Source organism: Hyla sarda, chromosome 6 (genome assembly GCF_029499605.1).
Source record: "Hyla sarda isolate aHylSar1 chromosome 6, aHylSar1.hap1, whole genome shotgun sequence".
In the NCBI taxonomy this organism is placed as follows: Eukaryota; Metazoa; Chordata; class Amphibia; order Anura; family Hylidae; genus Hyla; species Hyla sarda.
Window position 1 is genome coordinate 283,263,910 of NC_079194.1, and position 16,700 is coordinate 283,280,609.

At 47.3% G+C, this 16,700-nt stretch overlaps 1 protein-coding gene and 1 long non-coding RNA gene across 2 annotated transcripts in view; one reads left to right on the plus strand and one right to left on the minus strand.

Moving 5' to 3' along the window:
* LOC130277140 (uncharacterized) overlaps nucleotides 1-16,700 on the minus strand; it is a 62,099-nt gene that overhangs the window by 13,565 nt on the left and 31,834 nt on the right. The gene's annotated exons all lie outside the window — the stretch shown is intronic.
* Nucleotides 3,901-16,700, plus strand: part of FOSL1 (FOS like 1, AP-1 transcription factor subunit) — a 69,225-nt gene continuing 56,425 nt past the window's right edge. The window contains exon 1 of the mRNA XM_056527515.1: nucleotides 3,901-3,942. Within this exon, the coding sequence (XP_056383490.1) occupies nucleotides 3,910-3,942 (33 nt within the window). The 5' untranslated portion in view covers nucleotides 3,901-3,909. The remainder of the gene's footprint in view (nucleotides 3,943-16,700) is intronic.

Below are 16,700 nucleotides of genomic sequence, written 5' to 3' on the forward strand. Positions count from 1 at the left end.
AGGAGTGTTTTACTCCACATAATGAACTCTGTTGAACTTCGCATTAGTGAGTAATTCAGTTGCACAAGATCATTGGATGGACTTCAAATGCGAGAGCGCACATCCGATTCCACTAATATCAGCTCTGTCATTTATAACTAAGCAGATTCTTATTATACTTTACCAGAGGACAAAGCATTATCCCACAATCAAAAGTTCAAAGTTCAAATTTTTTGGGGAGCCCGTAGAGTGCTGGCCACACGTGTACTGTATGTTCCGTCCATTACAGGGGATATGTCACCTTAGTTGTCATGATCTTTGGAGCTCCCCACTTATGAACCCCCAACAATCAGTTTCATCTATCCTATAGATACAGCAGTGTTTCCAAACCAGTGTGCCTCCAGCTGTTGCAAAACTACAACTCTCTCATTTATAGTAAAGTTCTGTCAAAGAAGATGTCTGGCGGATCTGTTTCCAGCCCTCATCTCTTTTCTCCTGAACAATCTTCTAAGCTGTTTTATGTCTGGATCAAAGGTCAACCTTACTTTAAAGGAGAAGTCTTGTGGAAGAAACCTTATCCCCTATCTGCATGATAGGGATTCATTTTTTGATTGCAGGGGTCCGACTGCCCGGGCCCCCTGCAATCTCTCCTATGGAGTTGTGATGTGCCACTGTGGAGGAGAGCTGGGCTCCATACAGGAGATTGTGGGGGGCCCCATCGATCGGATACATTTTTTTTACACGGCACATCTCCTTTAAGAGAGAAAAGAGAGAAGGTTTGATAACAGGCAGCTCCTCTGACAGAACTCTGAGTCTGTTCAGCAGTAACACTCATCTGTGCTCATTTTGTCCTATCATACTGCAGAAAACATAGAGAAGGGGGTTACAGAGCAGCCTTCCTGAGCAGTGGATGCCAGGATGAGCGAGCAGCAGAACAGAGGGATTTGTGAGCCAAATACAGAAGCTAGACACATAAAAAAACACATGTAAAACATCTGCAAGACCTAGTGAGTAACATATATAAACATTATGTCTTTTCAGTCATATGACAGGAACGCTTTAACCCCTTAACAACACAGGACGTAAATGTACGTCCTGGTGCCCTGGTAATTAACGCACCAGGACGTACATTTACGTCTTGTACATGACCGCGAGCACCAGAGTGGTGCTCGTGTCATGCACAGCAGGTCCCGACTGCTATCAGCAGCCAGGGACCCGCCTATAATGGCGGACATCAGAGATCGCGCTGATGTGCGCCATTAACCCCTCACATGCCATGATCAATACAGATCACGGCATCTGCGGCAGTGCGGTCAGTAAAATGGATGATCGGATCACCCACAGCCCTGCCGCAGGGATCCGATCATCCATAATGGCGGATGGAGGTCCCCTTACCTGCCCCCGTCCGTCTCCTCGGGTCTTACTCTGGTCTGAGATCGAGCAGACCAGAGCAGAAGATAGCCGATAACACTGAGCAGTGCTATGCCCTATGCATAGCACTGAACAGTATTAGCAATCAAATTGTTAGGGGCAGCGCTCCAGCCATCCATCCTGGCTGTGGGCGCTCCCCCTCCCCTGTCTCTGCCCGTCCCGGGACTCGCGGTGCTAAACGCGCCCACCCGCGCGTCCCGGGCGTTGCTAGGAGCCGTGAGCGCTCCCCATCTAGTGCCTCTGGGGGCTCCGGGACCCGCTATACGGGACGCGCACGCATGCAAGTCTTGAGCATCCCCTCACCTCTCTCTGCTCCCGGCTGTTCTACTGTCCTGCTTTGCCGACGCACACCCTAATATGGTGCCGGATCTTTGTGCCTTGAGCCTTTGAGAAAGTGTTACGTTTTGTGTGCCATATCTGGGTTCCTGACCTCCAGCCTGTGACCTGACCTTGTTCCTTTTCCGCCTGCCTTCTGACCTAGTGCCTGTGACCTGACCTTGCTCCTTATCTGCCTGCCTCCTGACCTTGTGCCTGTGACCCGACTATGCTCCTTTGCCGCCTGCCTTCTGACCTGTGCTTCATCTTGACTATGCTACCATCTGTGCCAAGTTCCATCTAGGCAACCTGTGTGGACGGATCATGCCAGGGGTAGTGACCTGGATGCCGCCAGCCGCTGCAAGTCCATTCTGCTTTGTGGCAGGCTCTGGTGAAAACCTTAGACTCCGCTCCCTGGTACGGTTCAGTTATTGTCCACACAGGATAGCGGATCCACTTCTCTGCCGTTACGGTAAGACCATTCCACAAATGATTGCTATAAATAGTCCCCTATGGGGAAAAAAAATTAAAAATCCCCTCCCCAATAAATATGTAAATCATCCCTTTTCCCCATTTTACCCCCAAAAAGTGTAAAAAAAATAAATTAATAAACATATTTGGTATCGCCATAATAACCGAAATTGAAAAGAATTCCTCAACACTCGTGTTTCTTGCAAATAAAATACCTTGTCTTTATTGCAGCATGGTCTAAAGGGGAGAAAAGGGAGAGCGCTTCTTGGTGTGATAAAAGAGAGATAATCAGTATAAAAGTGAAATAAGACAGCAGCTCACCAGATGTGGTTGTGTAACGTGATACACAACAATGGTAAGCGCATCAAGAGGTAATGTATCCGCAGCCCTCCGGCTAGGCAAGGTATTCAATCGGTCTGGCTTCAAGGAGAACGCCGGCTCCACGTGGTGCAGGATACAAAAGGAATGGAGATCAGATAAAATCGAGATAATTTATTTCCCAAGATGCAACGCGTTTCGCTGCAGGAAAGCAGCTTCATCAGCTTCAATGCCTGATGAAGCTGCTTTCCTGCAGCGAAACGAGTTGCATCTTGGGAAATAAATTATCTCGATTTTATCTGATCTCCATTCCTTTTGTATCCTGCACCACGTGGAGCCGGCGTTCTCCTTGAAGCCAGACTAATTTATTGCATAGACACAGAAGGATAGCACCGACAAGCGCTAGTTTCGCGTCACATGACGCTTTCTCAAGGCAAGAGTTAGGATTTTAATATTAGGAAAAAACGAAAATGCAAAAATAAAATTGGCTGCGTCCTTCAGGCCAAAATGGGCTGTGTCCTAAAGGGGTTAAAGGGGTACTCCGGTGGAAAAAATATTTATTATTATTATTTTTTTTATCAAAGGTTTGCAAATTACTTTTATTTCAAAATCTTAATTCTTCCAGTACTTATCAGCTGGTGTATGCTCCACAAAAAAAGTTCTTTTCTTTTTGAATTTCTTTTCTGTCTGACCACAGTGCTCTCTGCTGACACCTCTGCCAATGTTGGGAACTGTCCAGAGCAGGAGAGGTTAACTATGGGGATTTGCTCCTGATCCGGACAGTTCCTGACATGGACAGAGGTGTCAGCAGAGAGCACTGTGGTCAGACTGAAAAGAAATTCTAAAAGAAAAGAACTTTCTCTGAAGCATACAGCAGCTGATAAGTACTGGAAGGATTAAGAATTTTTGATAGAAGTAATTTACAAACCTGTTCAACTTTCTAACTCAAATTCTAAAAAAATTCACCGGAGTACCCCTTTGAGACCCAAATTGGCTTGGCCACTAAAGGAGGTTAATTCTTTACCTAGACACATACAAAAAACCCTTGTAAATATACATATTAATGTGTGTGTGTGTGTGTGTGTGTTTGGGTGGGGGTGCTAAAAGGGGATACACTCAACTATTATAGAATTTTTGGGGGAGTACTATTAGGTACTAGTATTATGTCTATATGTATTTCCAGTTTTAATAAAAAAAAGAACCCCCCCCCCAAAAAAAAAAATTTATAAAAAAAAAATAAAAAAAAACTCTATGATGATGAACTTGTCCGGACTCATGCAGTTACGTCGGCGCTGTCAATCATCATCGGAGATGGAAGTGAGAGTATAATGGTGACTCTGATCTATGATGTAACGTCTCATACTCATGAACTGCCTTGAACTTGTAGCACGGAACATGTGTTACTTGTCCTTCCAGCTAGAGAACCATGTATGTATCTACTAAGGAACTCTTAGGTGAAGCATCTCTCAACAGCAGTGTTTCCCAACCAGGGTGCCTCCAGCTGATGCAAAACTACAGCTCCCAGCATGCCCGGACAGCCGTTGGCTGTCCGGGCACGCTGGGAGTTGTAGTTTTGCAACAGCTGGAGGCACCCTGGTTGGAAAACACTCTTCTACTACAGGTATAGATCCTACACATCCAGGTTTAGATAACCAGTATGATAGCCTTACTATAGTAACAGCTCTACTTAAATGGACACTGTCACTTTAAAAAAAAAATTCAAAATTTTTTATCTATTGGGGTCTGAATATTCAGACTACGACCAATGTAACTAATAAGCAAAACGAATGTATACTGTAAGTCTATAGGATTGTCTCAGTCAGCTGCGTGCTTCTCTCCCTGAATTCTAGCGATCGGTCGGGGTCAGAACACCCAGACCATGACTGATCAACACTTTTAACTTGTCTCTATGACAACAGGGTTTTCGTTTTTTTTTTGTTTTTTTTTAAAGCGACAGGTAGACTTTAAAGGGGTACTCCCCTGGAAAACATTTTTTTTTTTTAAATCAACTGGTGCCAAAACGTTAAACAGATTTGTAAATTACTTCTATATAAAAAAAAATCTTAATCCTTCCTGTACTTATCAGCTGTTATATGCTCCACAGGAAGTTCTTTTCTTTTTGAATTTCCTTTCCTTATCTGACCACAGTGCTCTCTCCTGACACCTCTGTCCATTTTAGGAACTGTCCAGAGCAGGAGCAAATCACCATAGCAAACGTCGTACCTAAAATGGACAGAGGTGTCAGCAGAGAGCACTGTGGTTAGACTGAAATTCAAAAGAAAATAACTTCCTGTGGAGCAAATAGAAGCTGATAAGTACTAGAAGGATTAAGATTTTTTAAACAGAAGTAATTTACAAATCTGTTTAACTTTCTGGCACCAATTGATAAAAAATAAATAAATAAAAGTTTTCCAGAGGAGTACCCCTTTAAATGGACACGGTCACTTTAAAAAACATTGTCAAAATGTTTTATCTATTGGGGTCGGAATATTCAGACTATGACCAAAGTAACTAATAAGCAAATTGAATGTATACTGCAAGTCTATAGGATTGTCTCAGTCAGCTGCGTGCTTCTTTCCCTGAATTCTAGCGATCGGTCGGGGTCAGTGCACCCAGACCATGACTGATCCAAACTTTTAACTTGTCTCTATAAGTAAAACAGGGTTTTTATTTTTGTTCTTTTAAAGCAACAGGTACACTTTAAATATAGTAAAGCAAATGCTCAGTTTTCCAAAATAATTTTAAAATAAAGGGGGAGTCCAAAGACCCACTTGATGACTTTTAATGGTTGCATAACCCCTTTAATGGTATATACACTATTCATGAAACTGACTTGATGGCACGGTGCAGATCTGCGAGGCACGTTTTACATGAGCGCGTCCCTGATTTCCAACTATTACAACATTTACCGTGAGTCACATCTCATCTCTAACAATTCATGGCAGGGTGGGGTTTCCCCTTTATAAATGCCAAGTCTGCTGCTAAGTCATGGAGCTAGTTTTTTAGGAAATCAAGAAATCTTGGGGACATGGGTAAACCAGAGTGTGTACAGTAAATATAGATAATATGTGTATATAAAAATCCTGATGTCCAAAAATATCAGGTTTATTGGATACACAGGGGTTATAAGGGCATATGTACCATAGTGGCAGACTATGCAGCTGCTATTGGGAGTGTATAGAGCGGAGGGTAACACCCTAGCGGAGTAGCAGCTTGACGGGGGTTTGACTCTAATCTCTTGTATACATTGGTGTCCCTCAGTTGTGAGTGTATGTCCTGAGGATAGTATCTTGAAACACTATAGCACCACCCTTGTCCGCTGGTTTGATAATAATCTGTGGTGTGTGGGGGATGCAGAGTGAACAGGGGGGATGCAGAGTAGTGTTGCAGGGTTTAGCATTAACCCTTGATTGTCGTGACGCCAGGGTGAAGGCTTCCTCTAGATATATAAATGTCCTACCGCCACCCGTCCCAAGAACGATAGGGAGGAATAAAGGATTGTCCACAGCCGGCATTGTAATAAACTTGAGATAACTTTACTGCAGATTTTATGCAGGGTGAACAACAAACAGTCTTCTGCAAGACTACCGGGACTTAGGCTCCTCACAGGTTGGCTGGGACTTTGAGGTAAAATAAGCTTTGATTGTTGCTGTATGCTGTTCCACTGAATTTAGGGGTATGTTTATGTTCAGTAGTCACGTAGGGTTGCGTTAGATTAATTCACGATTTAGAATGCGCTGAAGTGGAAGGCTTCAGGCCTAGATTGTCTTGTAGCTGTGATCACAGATCACATATCCAGGATACAAGAGAGCGACTAAGTGGATACAGCGCCCTTATATACAGAAGGGGCAGGATCAAAGCTTATTGGTCCCCAAACCTGTCAGTCCTAAACCAAGGCATTATGGTTACATCACATGACCTAAAGGTCCTTGAACCTTAGCATAACACAATTATTAACGATCACATGACCTAAGGTCCTGTACATATATTTACACTATAGCAAAATATATTAAATATATACATTTCTTAATAGAACTATGAGGCGACTAGGGGTTAACCAGGAAAGCCCTATCAGCATGGAGGAACTCTGACTGTGGGGACTTACGACAAAGGTACGGGACCAAGTCCAGTACCGGGACACCACAAATCGATCTATTGTTTTGTAGATCGATTAGGGCCTGTAGATAAGTTATTGGGACAGTGTAATGTGCCTTTTTCAATATCTTGAAAAGGTGCGTTTCACTCACCCGTACATCCGACCACACGCCACTATGTCATACACAGTGGAACGCCCGTTGCGCTCCACGGCGCGGACCACTTGATCCCCGAACTTCTGGTTTTCCGCTTGCGTACCGGAGAAGAATACAAACCTTAACAGGTACATTTATTATGCATTGGTGGCCCCTATCCTTAGATATTGTTACCTGGAGTACCACACCTTGTCCCACAACCACATATGTTTCCACCCTACACCCCTTATTTTCGGCATTCTGTGCTTCCACATAGACCAGAAGTGATATCTCTTTTCTGACCCCATAAATTGTGGTTCTCTCTCAGTACACCTCATGCTTCCAGAGACTATAGGTCGCACTGCCATATACCCTGCCTTATGGCTATAGGCCGACTACATTTTCTTATACATCTGCAGCAATTTACAGTAAATTTGATTCATCATGAACTTCTCGGCTCGGCAGTTGATGGCTTATCCTGCATAAATTGGATCAGCTTTCAGGTGCTCCCGTGGGCTGGAAAAGGTGGATACAGTCCTAGGAGACTCTTTCCTAGGACTGTATCCACCTTTTCCAGCCCACCGGAGCACCGGAAAGCTGAACTAATTTATGCAGGATAAGTCATCAACTGCCGAGCCGAGAAGTTTGTGATGAATCGTATTTACTGTAAATTCGCTCATCTCTACTGATTTTGTATGTATTACTTTATTTTGTATCACAATTTTACCACGATACGCACTCATGTTTGGTATACTTTTGTTCCCTTGTTTACATATATCCAAATTAGATGTGTATGTGGTGTCTGGGGTGTTCCAATGATATTACAGGGTCTGGTGGTATTAACCCTTACTTGTCGTGATGCCAGGGTGCGGTTTGCTTAGTATTAGAGGTCCTGTCGCCAACCGGCCCACAAACGGCAGGGATAATAAACTGAATGTCAACACCAGAATTTATGAGAACTGGAAACTTTTACTTGAACTTTTATGCAACAGTCTTAACAAATATCCATTTTCTCCTGAGGTAACCGGGATGCAGGTTCCTCACAGGCTTTGCTGAGACGGATAGTCTTTAGCTTTAAGCAGGCCACTGTGCTACTAATTATAAGATATGAGTAGAATAGTAGTCACACAGGATTTGCAGGTTGAGCTTTATAACTCACGGTTTTAGTGGCTGCTGGTCCTTTAGGCTTTGGCCTAATTGAGATGAATGCAGATATGCTGATTGTGCTTGGCTTAATAGTCCGGAACTAAGAGAGAGAATTTACAGACTACAGCCTCTTAAATATTAGGGCAGCTGGACTGATCCCATTGGCTGCAAAGCCTGTAAGTCCTGAACCCAGAGAACTCTGGGTACATCACATGACACTAACACATGACCCCGGAAGGTCCTAAATATCTATACAACCGTTATCATATATCATGAGACCTGGGTAGGTCCTATACATTTGTACACTATACAAAAATACATTTATATTTGGCGACCAAGGGGCAAGCCCTGCAGGAGAGCCCTGTGGAATGGAGGGACTCTAGCTGAGGGGACTTTAGACAGGAACAGGTCCTATACTGGCACACCACATGTATATAGGTCATTCCCATACATCATCCTTATGTGTCTCATATTGTGTCATTTGATCTATTTTGTATTACTATACAAATAGTCATTGTGTATATTTTTTCCTAAATTTCTTTGTTTTTCCATCGGAATTATTAGCACAATACACCTAGGCGGTACTAATGATGATATTTAGCTTCTGTAATTTTTCCTTAATTCTATACGTTACTACATATATTTTTCTGATTTCTTTTATGTTCACATAGGTCTGTGGAAGGTCCAGTTAATTCAACTTCAAAGTGGTGTGCTAAGTTTTGTCTATATATTGCCCTATAAGGAACTCTGCCTCTTTTTCTTTCTACGGATATGTGGTAACCATGTCCTCAATTAGTACAGTATGTATATTCTGATCAGTCAAAATGTTAAGTCCTGTAAGCTGTGCGGCCTCCACATCTTGGCCTTGTTTCTCCAGCACGTCCCTCAGACTATCAATTTGATTGAATATTTAGAGGCCAAGTCAACACCTTGGACTCTTAGTTACAGAATGTTCCCGAAATTATTCCTGAACAATTTTTGTAGTATGGCTGGGCATATAATATCCTGATGAAAGCGGCCACAGCCATTAGTTGATACCATCATTTTAATACAAGTTATCAATATAAAAATGTACATTTTATAAGCCCGCTAGAAAGGGCTGACCTTTAATGGGGCCATTTGGCCCTTTAGTTAAAGGGGTACTCCGGCGCTAAGACATCTTATCCCCTATCCAAAGGATAGGGGATAAGATGCCTGATCACGGGGGTCCCACCACTGGTCTTCCACGCCGCACCCCGTTAGAATCAGCCCCCGGAGCGTGCTCGCTCCAGGTCTGATTACTGGCGATCACGGGGATGGAGCATAGTGATGTCACAGCTCCGCCCCCGTGTGACGTCACCCTCCGCCCCCTCAATGCAAGCCTAATGGAGGGGGCTTGCATTGAGGGGGCGGAGCCATGATGTCACTATGCTCCGTCCCCGTGATCGGCAGTAATCAGACCCGGAGCGAGCACGCTCCGGGGGGCTGATTCTAACGGGGTGCGGCGTGGAAAATCACGGGGGTCCCCAGTGGTTGGACCTCCACGATCAGGCCCTGTGACCAGTTGCCCCTCCCATGACCTACTTTTGGTAGGTACTAACCACTGCATACCAGAGGTGTCTCACAAAAACTTCAGTTTTGGCTCTACATGGAGGCCATACTTGGGTCACTGGTTGCTGTACAGCCCCATTTAGGGGGATAGATGCTTTGTAGCAGAATAACCTGCATTGGGGCTTCAGCACAGCAGGAGACGGACTCCATAGACCCTCAGCACTGAGACCAAAACTTTTGACATGTCTGTGTGACATGACAAACATTTCAAATGATAGTAACACTTTAAAACCCACTGTCTCTGCTTAGTATTTATGTCAGATTCCAGGTTATATTTCAGTATCGTTCTGGATTATCAGACTTTCTGGGTCATCGGACGCAGAATGAATGGAATTTACCATCAATGGATCCGCATACCAAACTTTGTTATCGAGCGTTGGCCATGCTTCTCCTTTCAACAGGCAAAGCGAGGAGCACAATGGATCTTTCGCTATTGCTGCCTTCAAACTTTCACTTTGTGGAAGTGACTCACAATATGGGAATGAAGGAAGATTACTCAGAGCTGAACGATTCCAGAGGGTAATGGATGCCACCGTGCCCAGCGTCCTGTCCATAAAGAGGAGGTGATGTACGATGACAGGTGGAGGCACTTAGGACAGTTTCACTCTCACTTTCATCTGTGTAGAGAGGTCGAGGTGTGTAAGTGTCTTAGGACACAGCCCATTTTGCCCTTAAAGACACAGCCAAGTTTCATTTTTGCATTTTCGTTTTTTTTTCCTCCTTGGCTTTTAGGAGCCATCATTTTTTCATCCACAGACCCATATCAGGGATTCATACAAGAAAAGATAAGATGGAGCACTCACCATAGTGTACAAATCTTCTTTAAAGATGTACCGTATTTTTCGCCGTATAAGACGCACTTTTTCTTCCCCCAAAAAAGTCGGTGCGTCTTATACGGTGAATACACCCCTATCGCGGCGGTCCCTGAGGCCATCAACGGCCGGGACCCGCGGCTAATACAGGACATCACCGATTGCGGTGATGCCCTGTATTAACCCTTCAGACGCGGCGATCAAAGCTGATCGCCGCGTCTGAAGGGAAAGTGACACTAACCCGGCTGTTCAATCGGGCTGTTTGGGACCGCCGCGGTCCCGAACAGCCCGACTGAATAGCTGGGTTAGTGCTTACAGGACACCGGGAGGGACCTTACCTGCCTCCTCGGTGTCTTCTCCGTTCAGGGATCCCCTGTATGGCCGGCGCTCTCCTTCCTCGTCATCACGTCGTCGCGTACGTGCGTCGGCGCGTGTAACGACGTGATGGCGGCGACGGAGAGCGAGGATACCCGGCCGGCAGCAGAGACGTTCCAGAGCGACGGGGACACGGCAACAGCGATGGAGCGACATCCAGGGCAGCGGTGACGGGTCCAGAGCGGCGGGGACACATGAGTATTACCTCTGCGGACCTCCAGATGTTGCAAAACTACAATTCCCAGCATGCCCGGACAGCCAACGGCTGTCTGGGCATGCTGGGAGTTGTAGTTTTGCAACATCTGGAGGTCCGCAGGTTGAAGAGCACTATTGGGTTCAAAATCTTTATTTTTTTAGATTTTGCACCTATAAATTGGGTGCGTCTTATACGCCGGTGCGTCCTATAGGGCGAAAAATACGGTACATTTTCTCCTTTAAGTTCTCCTTTAAGGGGTTAAATCTATATGGGTTGCTGGCTATCTTGGGAAAAACAGGGAATAAATGGAGACATAGGGGGGGGGGGGAAGTTGGTGCGTCTTATACGGCAAATACACATTAAAACCCTGTCTTATCGCGGCGGTCCCTGCGGCCATCAACGGCCAGGACCTGCGGCTAATACAGGACATGCCCTGTATTAACCCTTCAGATGCGGTGATCAAAGCTGATCGCCGCGTCTGAAGAGAAAGTGACACTAACCCGGCTGCTCAGTCGGGCTGTTCGGGACCGCCGCGGTGAAATCGCGCCGTCCCGGACCTTACCTGCCTCCTTGGTGTCTGCTCCGAGCCGGGATGGCCCGCGCTCTCCTTCGTCATCATCACGTCGTCTTGCAGCAACGTGATGGCGGCAACGGAGAGCGAGGATACGGGGCAGCAGAGACATTCCAGAATGACGGGGACACCCCGGGGACGTGGCGACAGCGATGGAGGGCGACATCCAGGGCAGCGGTGACGGGTCCGGAGCGGCGGGGACACGTGAGTATTACCTCCTATACCAGTGGTCTTCAACCTGCGGACCTCCAGATGTTGCAAAACTACAACTCCCAGCATGCCCGGACAGCCAACGGCTGTCCGGGCATGCTGGGAGTTGTAGTTTTGCAACATCTGAAGGTCCGCAGGTTGAAGATCACTGTCCTGTACTTTACATTGTATTTGGTTCAGAATCTTTATTTTCTGGATTTTTGTCCTTTAAAATTGGGTGGGTCTTATATGCCGGAGCGTCTTATATGACAAAAAATACGGTACTCTGCCCCTAGACATCTTATCTCCCATTCAAAGGATAGGGGAAAAGATACCTGATCATGGGGGTCCCACCCCTGGGACCCCCCATGATCTCTGCTGCGGCACCCCAGTCATCCGGTGCACAGAGCGAACTTCGCTCCGTGCCAGATGACTAGCGATGTGGCGCTGAAGGCTCGTGATGTCTCAAGCCTCTGGCGGTGCATCCGGCGTTCTAAACGAATGCCAGCTGCTGCAGGATAGGAGATAAGATGTCTAGGGGCAGAGTACCCCTTTAAGTCCATATAAAAAGTAACGAACACAGCAGAGAGACATCACAGAGGACTGGGGAACGTGGCAAGACAACAGTTTCGCCATGTTCCCCAGTCCTCTGTGATGTCTCCTCGCTGTGTCTTTACTTTGTATATGGAATAAAAGAAGATTTGGACATTATGGTGAGTGCTCCAGCTTATCTTTTCTTGTACGGATTTGAACTGTAGATATTACTGCATTCCTAATGTGGTGCCGGGAGAGTAATGGTGTCTAGGGTGTTGCGGGAATATCGTAGGGTCTGGTGGTATTAACCCTTGAATGTCGTGACGCCAGGGTGAGGTTTCCACAATAGTAATGTTCCTACCGCCAACCGTCCCACAAACGGCATGGAAAAATAACGGAATGTCCACAGCAGATTTTAGGAATAAACTGAAGAAACTTTACTTGCGGATTTTATGAAACAGTCTTTTCAAGAGTGAACCGGGATACAGGTTCCTCACAGGTTTTGCTGGGACTTGGAAGCAATGAGCTTTTATGCAGGCCACGGTGCTACTAGTTTAGAAGATTTGAGCTGGTAGTAGTCACACAGGATTTGATAGATGGTGCTTTGAGTAACTCACGTTTAGTGGCTGCAGGTTCTTTGGCCTAGATGAATTGAATTGATGCTTCTTGATAGTGCAGGAACTAAGAGAGTGAATTGATTGACTACAGCCCTTTATATAATAAGGGGCTGGACTAAGCTCATAGGTCAGCAAACCTGTAAGTTATGAACCCAGTGAACTCTGGGTACATCATTTGACCTTGTAAGGTCCTTAAACCATGTTACGCCGAGCGCTCCGGGTCCCCGCTCCTCCCCGGAGCGCTCGCTTCACTCCCTCCGCTGCAGCGCTCCGGTCACGTCCTCTGACCCGGGGCGCTGCGATCCTGCTGCCAGCCGGGATGCGATTCGCGATGCGGGTAGCGCCCGCTCGCGATGCGCACCCCGGCTCCCCTACCTGACTCGCTCCCCGTCTGTTCTGTCCCGGCGCGCGCGGCCCCGCTCCCTAGGGCGCGCGCGCGCCGGGTCTCTGCGATTTAAAGGGCCACTGCGCCGCTGATTGGCGCAGTGGTTCCAATTAGGGTTTTCACCTGTGCACTTCCCTATATTACCTCACTTCCCTTGCACTCCCTTGCCGGATCTTGTTGCCTTAGTGCCAGTGAAAGCGTTCCTTGTGTGTTCCTTGCCTGTGTTTCCAGACCTTCTGCCGTTGCCCCTGACTACGATCCTTGCTGCCTGCCCCGACCTTCTGCTACGTCCGACCTTGCTTCTGCCTACTCCCTTGTACCGCGCCTATCTTCAGCAGCCAGAGAGGTGAGCCGTTGCTAGTGGATACGACCTGGTCACTACCGCCGCAGCAAGACCATCCCGCTTTGCGGCGGGCTCTGGTGAAAACCAGTAGTGGCTTAGAACCGGTCCACTAGCACGGTCCACGCCAATCCCTCTCTGGCACAGAGGGTCCACTACCTGCCAGCCGGCATCGTGACAGTAGATCCGGCCATGGATCCCGCTGAAGTTCCTCTGCCAGTTGTCGCTGACCTCACCACGGTGGTCGCCCAGCAGTCACAACAGATAGCGCAACAAGGCCAACAGCTGTCTCAACTGACCGTTATGCTACAACAGTTGCTACCACAGCTTCAGCAGTCATCTCCTCCGCCAGCTCCTGCACCTCCTCCGCAGCGAGTGGCCGCTCCTGGGATACGCTTATCCTTGCCGGATAAATTTGATGGGGACTCTAAGTTTTGCCGTGGCTTTCTTTCCCAATGTTCCCTGCATCTGGAGATGATGTCGGACCTGTTTCCCACTGAAAGGTCTAAGGTGGCTTTCGTAGTCAGTCTTCTGTCCGGAAAAGCCCTGTCATGGGCCACACCGCTCTGGGACCGCAATGACCCCGTCACTGCCTCTGTACACTCCTTCTTCTCGGAAATCCGAAGTGTCTTTGAGGAACCTGCCCGAGCCTCTTCTGCTGAGACTGCCCTGTTGAACCTGGTCCAGGGTAATTCTTCCGTTGGCGAGTATGCCGTACAATTCCGTACACTTGCTTCAGAATTGTCCTGGAATAATGAGGCCCTCTGCGCGACCTTCAAAAAAGGCCTATCCAGCAACATTAAAGATGTTCTGGCCGCACGAGAAATTCCTGCTAATCTACATGAACTTATTCACCTAGCCACTCGCATTGACATGCGTTTTTCTGAAAGGCGTCAGGAACTCCGCCAAGATATGGACTCTGTTCGCACGAGGCGTTTCGTCTCCTCGGCTCCTCTCTCCTCTGGTCCCCTGCAATCTGTTCCTGTGCCTCCCGCCGTGGAGGCTATGCAGGTCGACCGGTCTCGCCTGACACCTCAAGAGAGGACACGACGCCGTATGGAGAACCTCTGCCTGTACTGTGCTAGTACCGAACACTTCCTGAGGGATTGTCCTATCCGTCCTCCCCGCCTGGAAAGACGTACGCTGACTCCGCACAAAGGTGAGACAGTCCTTGATGTCTACTCTGCTTCTCCACGTCTTACTGTGCCTGTGCGGATGTCTGCCTCTGCCTTCTCCTTCTCTACAGTGGCCTTCTTGGACTCTGGATCTGCAGGAAATTTTATTTTGGCCTCTCTCGTCAACAGGTTCAACATCCCAGTGACCAGTCTCGCCAGACCCCTCTACATCAATTGTGTAAATAATGAAAGATTGGACTGTACCATACGTTTCCGCACGGAGCCCCTTCTTATGAGCATCGGATCTCATCATGAGAGGATTGAACTTTTGGTCCTCCCCAATTGCACCTCGGAGATTCTCCTTGGACTTCCCTGGCTTCAACTTCATTCCCCAACCCTGGATTGGTCCACTGGGGAGATCAAGAGTTGGGGGTCCTCTTGTTCCAAGAACTGTCTAAAACCGGTTCCCAGTAACCCTTGCCGTAACTCTGTGGTTCCTCCAGTAACCGGTCTCCCTAAGGCCTATATGGACTTCGCGGATGTTTTCTGCAAAAAACAAGCTGAGACTCTACCTCCTCACAGGCCTTATGATTGCCCTATCGACCTCCTCCCGGGTACCACTCCACCCCGGGGCAGAATTTATCCTCTCTCTGCCCCAGAGACTCTTGCCATGTCCGAATACGTCCAGGAGAATCTAAAAAAGGGCTTTATCCGTAAATCCTCCTCTCCTGCCGGAGCCGGATTTTTCTTTGTGTCCAAAAAAGATGGCTCCCTACGTCCTTGCATTGACTACCGCGGTCTTAATAAAATCACGGTTAAGAACCGCTACCCCTTACCCCTCATCTCTGAACTCTTTGATCGCCTCCAAGGTGCCCACATCTTCACTAAATTGGACTTAAGAGGCGCCTATAACCTCATCCGCATCAGAGAGGGGGACGAGTGGAAAACGGCATTTAACACCAGAGATGGACACTTTGAGTATCTGGTCATGCCCTTTGGACTGTGCAATGCCCCTGCCGTCTTCCAAGACTTTGTCAATGAAATTTTTCGTGATCTGTTATACTCCTGTGTTGTGGTATATCTGGACGATATCCTAATTTTTTCTGCCAATCTAGAAGAACACCGCCAGCATGTCCGTATGGTTCTTCAGAGACTTCGTGACAACCAACTCTATGCCAAAATTGAGAAATGTCTGTTTGAATGCCAATCTCTTCCTTTTCTAGGATATTTGGTCTCTGGCCAGGGACTACAGATGGATCCAGACAAACTCTCTGCCGTCTTAAATTGGCCACGCCCCTCCGGACTCCGTGCTATCCAACGCTTTTTGGGGTTCGCCAATTATTACAGGCAATTTATTCCACATTTTTCTACCATTGTGGCTCCTATCGTGGCTTTAACCAAGAAAAATGCTGATCCCAAGTCCTGGCCTCCTCAAGCAGAAGACTCCTTTAAACGACTCAAGTCTGCCTTTTCTTCGGCTCCCGTGCTCTCCAGGCCTGACCCTTCCAAACCCTTCCTATTGGAGGTTGATGCCTCCTCAGTAGGAGCTGGAGCTGTTCTTCTACAAAAAAATCCTTCCGGGCATGCTGTCACTTGTGGTTTTTTCTCTAGGACCTTCTCTCCAGCGGAGAGGAACTACTCCATCGGGGATCGAGAGCTTCTAGCCATTAAATTAGCACTTGAGGAATGGAGGCATCTGCTGGAGGGATCAAGATTTCCTGTTATTATCTACACCGACCACAAGAACCTCTCCTACCTCCAGTCGGCCCAACGGCTGAATCCTCGCCAGGCCCGGTGGTCTCTGTTCTTTGCCCGATTTAATTTTGAGATTCACTTTCGTCCTGCCGATAAGAACATTAGGGCCGATGCTCTCTCTCGTTCCTCGGATGCCTCAGAAGTTGATCTCCCTCCGCAACACATCATTCCACCTGACTGCCTGATCTCCACTTCTCCTGCCTCCATCAGGCAGACTCCTCCAGGAAAGACCTTTGTTTCTCCACGCCAACGCCTCGGAATCCTCAAATGGGGTCACTCCTCCCATCTCGCAGGTCATGCGGGCATCAAGAAATCTGTGCAACTCATCTCCC